This window comes from Carcharhinus amblyrhynchos, chromosome 8 (assembly GCF_965287045.1).
Source record: "Carcharhinus amblyrhynchos chromosome 8, sCarAmb.v2.hapA, whole genome shotgun sequence".
NCBI lineage: Eukaryota > Metazoa > Chordata > Chondrichthyes > Carcharhiniformes > Carcharhinidae > Carcharhinus > Carcharhinus amblyrhynchos.
Window position 1 is genome coordinate 124,453,008 of NC_137331.1, and position 12,081 is coordinate 124,465,088.

The following is a 12,081-nucleotide window of genomic DNA, read 5'->3' on the forward strand; positions in this document are numbered from 1 at the left end:
CAGGGGAGACCTGACAGAAGTCTACAAGATTATGAGAGGCATGGACAGAGTGGATAGTCAGAATCATTTTCTCAGGGTAGAAGAGTCAATTACTAGGGGGCACAGGTTTAAGGTGCGAGGGGCAAGGTTTAAAGGAGATGTATGAAGCAGATTTTTTATACAGAGAGTAGTGGGTGCCTGGAACTTGTTGTCGGGGGAGGTAATGGAACTGGATACGGTAGTGACTTTTAAGGGGTATCTTGACAAATACATGAATAGGATGTGAATAGAGGGATATGGTCCCCAGAAAGGTAGGGGTTTTAGTTCAATCGGGCAGCATGGTCAGTATAGGCTTGGAGGGCTGAAGGGCCTGTTTCTGCGCTGTAATTTTCTTTGTTCTTTGTTCTTAGATGTGCACTTGCAATGCCAAGGCATACAAGGCTATGGACCAAGTACTAAAAAATGGGATTAGAATAATTAGATGGCTTGTCTTTGACCAGCACAGAGGCAATGGGCTGAAGGGCCTTTTCCTGTGCTGTGTACCTCTATAAATATAATTTTATTTACTCTTACCAGAATTTTTATTAATTTTGAATGGCTCTATAAAGTATCTGTTCAGTTGTTCTAAGAAGAACAATCCCAGCTTCTCTGGTACCTCCACATTATCCTTCGTACCATACTAGAAACTTGCTCTGCACGCCAAGAAAGACAAAATATACTAATGCAGCCTATGTTAGAATGAATAGATATTTGCTGACTCGATTGACATTTATTGGACATCCCTAACCCTTTTCTTGAACAGCTGCAGTCCATGTAGTAGTTTTAAAAATCGTTTGCCTTTTTGGGTCACTTTAGAGAGTTTACTGCATTGGTTTGGGCTTGGAGTCACATACAGGCCTGGATTGGATAAAACATCAAGTCATTTCACTTTTATCACTGTCAAGTGGAGCGGGGTAAGGACTTTACATAACTCATACTGACCTGAATTCTCTGCTTCTCTCAGCGCTATGTTAAGAGTAGTAGTGTTTGCAATATTTTCTGATGCCTTACTGATGCTTTCTACATCATTTTTGATTGGTTGCAATTTACTCATCACTCTTGCAGCAATCTCAGTTGCTTCACGAGCTGCATCTTTTGCTTGATTTAAACTCTTACGAACATCATCTGAAAGAAAGAAGGTATTGAAAATATTAATTTAAGTAACGACAGGATATAATGTCAAGATTTCCTTCAAATGTTGAAGATAAAGCATAATCTAATACCAACACAGGAACATTCAAATTAAGAGTACGTGTAGGCCTTTTGGCTCCTCAAACCTGCTCCACCATTTAATAAAATCATGGCTGACCTGTCTTTGTTTCAAATTCCACATTGAAGTGTTTAAAATGATTACAGAATTTGACAGGGAAATATTGAGAAACTATTTCCTCTGCATTTAAGAGTGCAGAACAAGGGAGAAATAACATTAAAATTAGAGATGGTCTTTTCAGGGAATCCATCAGAAAGCAGCTCTTCACACAGAGGATGACAGAAATCCGCAACTCGCTCCTCCAAAAGCCTGTTGAGGCTGCAGATCAGATTAAACTGAAAAATTCTGCAACTGGTGAATTTTTATTGCATAAGGGCAATGAGGTCACAGAACCAAGGCAGGCAAATGGAGCTAAGATACAGATCTGCCTTGCTCAAATTGAATGGTAGAACTGGCTTGAGGGGTTGAATGGCCTCCTCCTGTTCCTATTTGATGAACCAGCTAACATACGACATGTGAATCCATACCTTGATTTATTTGGTTCACTCTGTTCTGAAGTGAAGGGAGATCCTGCTGCAATTGATTTTTCTTCCGTGTTGCATCAATGAGGTGCTTTTCTGTATCATTGAGTTTTGGCAAAACATCTGAAAAATTGCAGAGTTGTTTTTGGACACATATAAGTATGGCTGTAGGCTGAATAAGTTTCAAAAATTACTCATCATGGGAACATTGTTAACATGCAGGTGGCAAAAATATTGTCTGGTGGATTGTTTTTCATCTAGGTCTTGCCTGCCGACTGGAGAACCATCAAGGACCCCACCTTGCTTCCTTTAGGGGTGGCACAGTGGTTAGCAGTGCTTCCTCATAACTCCAGGGACCCGGGTTCAATTCTAGCCTCGGGTGACTGTGTGGAGTTTGCACGTAGTCCCCATTGTCTGCATGGGTTTCCTCCAGGTGCTCCAGTCTCCTCCCACAGTCTGAAAGACATGCTGGTTAGGTGCATTGGCCATGCTAAATTGTCCCTCAGTGTACCCGAACAGGTGCCAGAATGTGGTGACTAGGGGATTTTCACAGTAACTTCATTGCAGTGTTAATGTAAGCCTTACTTGTGACACTAATAGATAAACTAAAAATTTTAGGGTCTAATTGTTAATCAGGCATTTCAATGGCAGACTTTCCCTGGGATCAAGGATCCAAGGGATGGAAATCCCCACCAACTTCTTGCCACTTGCTGTCAGTCAATCACAACCCAATTGTCCATTCCAGGCAGCACCATCAGAAGCAGTGGCAGCTGCTGACAATGTACCCACCAGAACCCCAGGATCAGGGAGGGATCCCAGGCCACAGGTGAGTGAGAACAGGATGAGGACATGAAGTGATGGTCATGGGAGATAGAGCTCAGCAGCAAGGCCAGGGGAAGTAGCTTTTAGTAGGGTCTCCTCTTCCCGATGCTCATTCCTGAATCAAGAACTAAGTGCATTTCATTGAGGGATGCTGCCTTCCTCCCCACCACACCACCCCCTACAACCACCACCCCCCCCACCCCCGGCAGCCACCACTACAACCAAACCGCTCTCTGCCCTACCCATAGCAGGAACCTGAAAGAAAACACAGCAGAGTCTACCTTTCAGATTTCGCAAGTGGCAATCCCACCACCACCAAACTCTCCCTGTGGAGGCCAGTAAATTGCACCCTGCATATATAATGTGTCAATCTCTGACAGATTAACTTGTGCTGCAATTGGTGTAGTGTTGACAATGCCTGAAAAAAACATTCCTTTCAGTTATTTTATATATTATACATTCTATATATTATTTTATGGATATTATATATCTAGTTATTTTATTTCAGAATTCCAACAGGTTTTTTTGTACATTTTTCATTACATTGTTTTAATTGTTTGATATTTTGTGATTGCTAGTTTAATGTCAGATCATCACTGGGATGCCCAGGACTTGTATTAAATTCAAGTGAAATACTCTACCGTTATTTAATTGTCTGTCAGCTTCCTTTGTCATGAGAAGAACTTGACCACTTTTGCTGTTTAAATCAGATGCTTTTCCTGGCAAATCGTCCTTCACTACTGCCTAAAAAAACAAAATAAAAAGCAGCTAGTAAATCTGCATCTGCCAATGAAACCCCCATCCATGATGTCTTTTGTCGCCTCCAGATTCAACCACTTTAAAGCTTTCCTGGCTGCTCTTCCATCTTCCAGAATCCTGAACTCATTCATAATTCTGTTGCTCATACCCTAAACTTCACCAAGACTTGTTCACCTTTGACACTCATGGGGCAGCATGGTGGTTAGCACTGCTACTTCATAGTGCCAGGGACCCAGACTCGATTCTTGGCTTGGGTCACTGCTTGTATGGAGTCTGCACATTCTCCCCATGTCTGCATGGGTTTCCTCCGGGTGCTCTGGTTTCCTCCCACAGTCTGAAAGACATGCCGGCTAGGTGCATTGGCCGTGCTAAATTCTCTACCCAAATATGCGCCAGAGTGTGGCAACCAGGGGATTTTCATAGTAAGTTCATTGCAGTGTTAATGTAAGCCTTATTTGTGACACCAGTAAATAAACTTAAACTTGTGCTCATTGACCATCACTGGCTCCCACTCCAGCAATGCCCTGCTTTAAAAATCTCAGCCTTGTTTTCCAATCCTACCATGATCTTAACCCTCCCTATCTGTGTAATCTTCTCTAGCCACACAGCCTTCTGGATGTGGTTTCTTACTCATCCCCAGTTTCCACTATTCCACCACTAATGACTCAGCTGCCTACCTTAAGCTTTGAAATTTCTCCCGTTATGACCTCAATCCCTCTAGCTCCCTCTTCTCCTTTAAGAATTCCTTCAAACTTTGACTAATTCTTTATTCATTAATCCTAGTGAGCTGAACTTTGCTACTTTAGTGCTTTTCTGGATGTCATGACCATTTCAAACCCAATTGCTACAGTAGGACGTCTGCCAGCTAATCTTCTGGAAGGATTCCAATTAAGAACCCACGACTGGGATCACTGTCCAATGATGATGGGCATTTGAGGAAGCAGAATGGCTAATTAAAGGGCAGCCTTCACCGTTTCTGCACTGATAATGTTGATGAAATGAATGACATATAGAGGATAGAGCAAAATGGATTTGAGAGAAGGCCAAAAATGGGCAGCCATCTTCGTACTGTGACCACTATCTGTGTCAGTAGACTCCAGAAGCTACCCTTGCAATGGCTAATGCCTGGCCTTCAGCTAGGAGGATTGTTATTTTCATGCCAGCGTAAACTCCCAAAACACTCTTATCCTCGAGTCAACAAGTTGCAATATTTTACACCATTAACCAAATATAACTTTTCCTGGGAAATGGCTGATTGATTGAATAATAAACTGAATGAATGGAGAATTTTGGTGAAGCAACTTGAGGTACGATTTTTAAATTCTCAAACTCCCCCATCACCTCACTCCTCAGTTCTCTGCACCCCCTCCAGTGCTACAACTTTGTGTATGTGTTCTTCCAGCTCTCCAATTTCTCCAAAGGCTTGACACTGGAGCAGTTCTGCAGCAGAGGCCAGACTATATCTTTATACAATTTATTGCATGTTTTGATACACCCACAACTAGCATTTAGCCAGCTGCACTTTCTCCATTGGAGTGATAATTCATTACCTGCAAAGCATCAGCTGCTGCATCTGCTGCCTTATTGGCTGCTGCCTCTGCTGCATTCACTGCATTGATGATGTTTTCGTAGGCATCGGAAGCATTGAGAACACGCTGGATCAAGGCATCTTGGTTCATTTGTCCAATTGTTCTGTAACAATGTAGATAGTTTAAAATCAAAGTCAAAGTAAAAGTAAAAATTATACCATAAGACTATAAGACATAGGAGCAGAATAAGGCCATTCAGTCCATTGAGCCTACTATGCCATTCAATTTTTCTCATCCCTTTTCCCCATGGAATCCCTTTATTAATCGAGAACCTATCTATCTCTGTCTTAAAGACACTCAATGACCCGGCCTCCACAGCCTCCTGCAGCAAAGAGTTCCACAGATTCACCACTCTGGCTGAAGAAATTCCTCCTCATCTCTATTTTAAAGGATCATCCCTTTAGCCTGAGGTTGTACATCAATGTATTTACAACAATAATGCCTCAAAACTCTTGAACAGCAACTAGTACATTTAAAAATTAATAAGTTACACAATGTTTTTATTTGTAGTTCACGTTGGGCAGAATTTTATGCTCCCATGCCACACCGTAGGCGGGTTCTGAGGTGAGAGGGTGGGGTCATGAAATTGCATGGGCAGGATTCCCTCTGTGTTCTCCCCACCTTTACCTCGTAGTGTCAGGGACCCCTGACACTCATTTTTTTCTCCAGTTTCTAGGACATAGTCCATGCTGTACCTCGTCTGGCCACTCAAATCTCCTGGCAATAATTGTTGAAATAAGGGGAGTGCTACTGACCAATCTGTTGGCTTTCCTCCTGAGTCTGGGGCAAAAGTCTTGCTGTATGCCAATCAATGCTCATTAGAGTGTAAAATAGCAGTTGGCTGTCAGAGTCAGGGGGATGAGTTCCCATTCAATTCTTCAAATAAGAACATAAGAACATAAGAAATAGGAGCAGGAGTAGGCCATCTAGCCCTTCGAGCCTGCCCCGCCATTCAATAAGATCATGGCTGATCTGAAGTGGATCCATTCCACTTGCCCGCCCTCTCCCCATAACCCTTAATTCCCTTGTCTGTCAAAAACCTATCTACCTGTGACTTAAATATATTCAGCGAGGTAGCCTCCACCACTTCAACAGGCAGAGAATTCCAGAGATTCACCACCCTTTGAGTGAAGAAGTTCCTCCTCAACTGTGATCTAAACTGCCCCCCTGTGACCTCTAGTCCTGTTATCCTTTCTAAGAGGGAAGAATCTCTCTACCTCTACCCTATCCATCCCTTTCATTATCTTATACGTCTCTGTAACATCCCCCCTCAACCTTCGAAACTCCAATGAGTACAGACCCAGTATATTTAGTCTCTCTTCATAGTCCAACCCCCTCATCTCCGGTATCAACCTAGTGAACCACCTCTGCACTCCCTCCAAGGCCAAAATATCCTTGCGCAAGTGCGGCGACCAAAACTGCACACAGTACTCCAGCTACGGCCTCACCAATACCTTGTACAGTTGCAGCAAGACCTCCCTACTTTTATATTCTATCCCCCTCGCTATAAAGCCCAGCATCCCATTCGTCTTCTTGATCACCTGCTGCACCTGCAGACTGGGTTTTTGCGACTCGTGCACAAGGACCCCCAGGTCCCTCTGCACCGTAGCATGCTGCAGCTTTTCGCCCTATAAATAATAATCCCTCCTACTATTATTTCTGCCAAAGTGGATAACCTCACACTTGCTAACACTGTACTCCATCTGCCAGGCCCTCGCCCACTCGCTCAGCCTATCTAGATCTCTCTGCAGACTTTTCACACCCTCCACGTAATTTGCTTTTCCACTCATCTTCGTGTCATCAGCAAATTTCGTCACCCTACACGCAGCCCCCTCCTCCAGATCATCTATATAAATGGTAAATAGCTGAAGCCCCAGCACCGATCCCTGCGCACTCTACTAGTCACCAACCGCCAATCAGAATAGCACCCATTGATATCAACTCTCTGCTTCCTATTAGACAACCAATCCTCTATCCACGCTAATACCTTACCCCCAACTCCGTGCACCCTAACCTTCTGTAGCAACCTTTTATGAGGCACCTTATCAAACGCCTTTTGAAAATCTAAAAACACCACATCCACCGGTTCCCCTCTGTCTATCGCACTAGTCACATCCTCATAGAAATCCAATAAATTCGTCAAACATGACTTCCCCTAAACGAATCTGTGCTGTGTCTGCTCTATCAAACCATTCTTTTCTAGGTGCCTCGCAATTTCTTCTTTGATGACAGATTATAGCATTTTTCCAACTACAGACATTAAACTAACCGGCCTATAATTCCCTGCCTTTTGTCTGCTACCTTTTTTAAACAGCTGTGTAACATTAGCCATTTTCCAATCTTGCGGCACTTCCCCGGAATCCATTGAATTTTGATATAATAATTTCTAAGGCATCCAGTATCACCTCTGCCATTTCCTTCAGATCCCTGGGATACATTCCATCCGGTCCTGGGGACTTGTCCACCTTCAGTCCCATTAGTCTATCAAGCACTACCTCTCTAGTGACAGTAATCGCATTCAGGCCCTCAACTCCTACCATCCTTCTATCTTTAATATCCGGCAAACTATTCGTGTCCTCCTCCGTGAAGACCGAGGCAAAAAACTTATTTAAGGCCTCAGCCATTTCCTCATCTCCCATTGCTAAATCCCCCCTCTCATCCTCTAAGGGTCCAACATTCATTCTAGCCAGCCTCCTCTTCTTTATATATTTGTAAAAACTCTTACTGTCCTTTTTTATATTTAGTGCTAGTTTAGCTTCATAGTCTATCTTTCCTTTCTTTATCAGCTTCTTAGTCATTCTTTGTTGATTTTTAAATCTTTCCCAATCTTCTACTCGCCCATACTTTTAGCCACTCTGAACGCATCAGCTTTTAATTTAATACTCTCCTTTATTTCCTTCGATAACCACGGCTGGTTATCCCTTCTCCTACATTCCTTCTTTACCATCGGAATATATTTCTGCTGAGTACCGAAAAAGATCTCCTTAAAGATCCTCCACTGTTCCTCAGCTGTCCTACCAACCAATCTGTGCCCCCAATCTACATTTGCCAATTCCTCTCTGATCCTCTCGTACTCCCCTCTGTTCAAACAGAGGACACAGGTTCGGACCCTACTTTCTCATCCTCCATCTGCATCAAAAACTCAACCATACAATGATCGTTCGTCCCAAGAGGATCCCTCACAATAAGATCCCTAATTCTACCTGCCTCGTACACAACACCAGATCTAAGATAGCTCGCTCCCTCGTAGGTTCCGTCACACACTGTTCAAGAAAGCCATCCCGACAGCATTCCAAGAACTCTTCCTCAAGCCCACCGCGTCCGACTTGGGTCAACCAATCAATATGCAGATTGAAATCCCCCGTAATTATCGCCGTTCCATTTCTGCACGCATCATTTATTTGCTTGTTTATAGCCCGCCCCACCTCAAAGTTATTATTTGTGGGCCTATAGACCACACCCACCAGCGTCTTCCTCCTCTTACTATTCCTTATCTTCACCCACAACGATTCCACGTTTTGCTCTTTGGAGCCTATATCTTCCCTTACTACCGCCCTGATATTATCCTTAATTAACAGAGCTACCCCACCCCCTTTTTCCTCCTGTCTATCCTTCCTAAACACTTGATACCCCTGGACATTCAGCTCCCAGTCCCTGTCACCCTGCAACCACGTTTCCGTGGCATGGGCCCCCTGAAACCCCCTCTATCCTAAAAGTTGAGAGCTACTTTAGAGATTATCTAGTTTTCAAAAAAGTTTTTTTGATGAAATGATGCATTAAAAACTCCAAGTTAAACTAAGTACCATGAGAATTGGTTAAAATTCAAGATAATGTCGAAATGAGGGGAGATGTTGGCAGGGGAGGGAGGAGTCTTAATGTTGTCAACCCTCCAGGATTGCCCTGGGGTCCCCAACAATTATAAATTAACCTCTTGGACACTGCTTCTAGGAATCTGCTGCCAGAGGCAGTAGTAGAGGTGGGTACAATTTTGTCTTTTAAAAAGCATTTAGACAGTTAGATGGGTAAAATGGAGGCAAATGCAGGCAATTGAGAATAGCTTAGTGGTAAAAACTGGGCAGCATGGACTGTTGGGCCAAAGGGCCTGTTTCCATGCTGTAAACCCCAATGACTATGAATCCTGGAGATGGGATATTGAGGCATTGAAATGATGTTTTCATTAATTTTGAACAATATATTATTTGATTATAATATTAAAGGAAATGGAGTGAAAAAGGCTGTTTGACTAACAGTCGAGATGCATCTACTCAGATGTAAGGCAATCTGTTGGCTTTCTGATTGGCTAAGGGAAGATGATGTGTTGCGAGGACTGGCAACAGGAAGGGAATGTGAAAAGGTTGTGTGTGCTATCTCCAGGCGTATGTCCAATCAGATTCAGCAATTCCACTGGGCCTGTCCACTGGTCATGAGGCTGCTGTTGTAAAAAGCCTGAAAATCATTTTTGTGACATTGAAGAAGTGAGGAGCCCTTTGGTTTTGTTGTCAGGGCTCTGCCAAGACCTCCTAATCTTCCTGCATCTCAATGTCTGGGCACAAGAAAATAAGCTAAGGGAGCCCACTCTTCATTTAATGAGCATTAGTATACTGTGCATATGCATTCTGCATCAAATAACAGAACAAGAATATAAGAGAGACATTTACATTGTACCTTTCATGACCTCAGGATATTCCAAAGCACTTTGTAGCTAACAAAACAGTTTTTGAGGTGTAGTCAGTATATTGTCAGAAATGCAGCAAATGATTTATGCACAGCAAGCTCCCACAGACAACCATGAGATACTGGACAGAATATCTGCTTATGTGATGTTGATTGAGAAATAAATGTTGGCCAGGAATCAAGGAAAACTCCCCCATACTCAAATAGAGTCATGGGATCTTTCATATCCACTTGAGAGGAAAGGCACGGCTTTAGATTAATACCTCACCCAGAAGGTAGCACCTCCAGTAGTGCATTTATTCCTTCAGAGCTGCACCAGAGTGTCAGCTTAGATTTTGTGCTCAAGTCTCTAGGGTGGGACTTGGACCCATAACCTAAGGTGAGAATGTGAAGCACTGAGCCATGGCTGGCAACCAGCATCACACATTGCCAGTCTCCCTTTTCTTGAGCTTTGCCCTTGGGAAGCAGCTAGAAAAATATGAGCTCTGTGTTACTTTCTCTATATTATCATTCCATACCATGCATCGTCTTATGTTGGGAGGAGAAGCATGATTGAGAATGGTAACATGTGAGGCCGCCTAGTCTCTCATCTCCAACATGCAGCAGGAAGCAAAGCCAACTCATTAACCTGTTGTGCCAATCTGTTTTTGTTACAGGTTTTTTCTTAAGTAGGAACATAAGAAATACCAGCAGAAGAAGGCTGTTCGGCCTCTAAAACTTATTTTCCTATTCAATAACATTATAGAAACATAGAACAGTACAGGCCCTTCGGCTCTCAATGTTGTGCTGAGCTACGTCCAAACCCAAGAACAAGTTATCCCACTCCCTATCATTCTGGTGTGCTCCATGTGCCTATCCAATAACCGCTTGAACGTTCCTAAAGTGTCCGACTCCACTATCATAGCAGGCAGTGCATTCCACACCCCCACCACTCTCTGAGTAAAGCATCTACCTTGGACATCCCTCCTATATCTCCCACCATGAACCTTATAGTTATGCCCCCTAGTAACAGTCCGAGGAAAAAGTGTCTGCATGTCCACTCTATCTATCTCCCTCATCATCTTACAAATCTCTATTAAGTCGATTATGGCTGATCCTCTATCTCAACTGCAGATTCCTGTACTATCCACACATCCCTCTCACCTCTGGAGTTGCTTTGACAATTGATCCAGGTTTTCGGCGTGTTTCTCAGCACGAACCACGATCGGCTCCTTGCTGTTTACATTTGCAAGCTTTTTAACTTTGTCTTCAAGTGATGACACAGCTCCATCCAACTGAGCTCCGTGTTTTTCATATTCCTGGTTGATACAAAAAGGATACATATGAGTACGAATGTGAAGTTTTATTTGGTCTCATGTCAACTGTTGGTGATAAATGCTTTGCCTCACCTCCTGACTCGCATCCAATTCTTGAAGCATGTTTTTCAGATCAGTAAAGATGTCATCAACCATTTGAAGCAAACTTGAGATTTCTGTCTGTTTATCAGTTAATTCATCATGTTTCTTCTGTGAGAAGAAATTGGATCTTGACTTTGTGTATCATGTTACATATCTTCATATTAAATATTCCTAATTCACATGATAAAACAACATACTTTGTAATGTTTCCAGGAATGTTCTTTGGCCACTATTAAATGTTCCATGTGGAGTTATGGTTGATTTATTCCCTTTCCTTTCTTTGCTGTGGACAATATTCTTGGAACCATCCTCCAGCTCCATAGCTCTCAGAGATGTCTGCATTTTGCCTCACAGCATTGGCGTCTGTGCTAACAGCTTTTTTGGACCCTTAATTCTGGAGTTCCATCTTTAAACTCCTACCTCTCTCACTTCCTTTAAGACACTCCTTAAAGCCTACTTCTTTGACCAAGCCTTTTGTTGTCTATCCTAATATCTTGTGCTTTGGTGTTGAATTTTGTTTTCTAATGTTCCTCTGATGTACCTTGATTATTATGTTAAAGACACTTTATAAATGCAATTGTTGTGGTATGAACTACGGCAGTTCAAGAACTCAGCAGTGCCTTCTCCTGGGCAATTAAGCTTCAGTTTATCTATTCGTGTCACAAGTAGGCTTACATTAATACTGCAATGAGGTTACTAGAAACGCTGGCTTAGCCATCAACACCCACATTCCTTAAATGAATAAGAACTAAAATTTTACACTACAAGGATGCATATTTACTAGAACACTTCCAGCCAAATCAGTGTTACTGCATTTGTAAATAAAAAATAGGTTAATTAAGATTATTTTCAATTTAAATCATACCATCAGCATCAAATGCTGACCTTGCCAGTGACATCCACATTCCATGAAAGAAAATCCATTAAAAAATTCTAACCAATTCATTCATCATCACAAAGGCTTCAAAATAGTTAGGAACATTTGCTTTACAGCCAATAACTTTGGACATATAAAACCATTATCAACAAACACATGTCTACATGTGGTGCCTTTAATGTAAGATATTTCACAGAGGCAATGTAAAAAAAAA

At 42.5% G+C, this 12,081-nt stretch overlaps 1 protein-coding gene across 1 annotated transcript in view; it reads right to left on the reverse strand.

The window, feature by feature from the left end:
- lama3 (laminin, alpha 3) overlaps nucleotides 1–12,081 on the reverse strand; it is a 462,187-nt gene that overhangs the window by 109,169 nt on the left and 340,937 nt on the right. The window contains exons 51-56 of the mRNA XM_080194758.1: nucleotides 10,982–11,098; nucleotides 10,737–10,891; nucleotides 4,881–5,022; nucleotides 3,213–3,315; nucleotides 1,756–1,872; nucleotides 961–1,143 (exon numbers count right to left, since the gene is read on the reverse strand). Of these exons, the coding sequence (XP_080050884.1) occupies nucleotides 961–1,143; nucleotides 1,756–1,872; nucleotides 3,213–3,315; nucleotides 4,881–5,022; nucleotides 10,737–10,891; nucleotides 10,982–11,098 (817 nt within the window). The remainder of the gene's footprint in view (nucleotides 1–960; nucleotides 1,144–1,755; nucleotides 1,873–3,212; nucleotides 3,316–4,880; nucleotides 5,023–10,736; nucleotides 10,892–10,981; nucleotides 11,099–12,081) is intronic.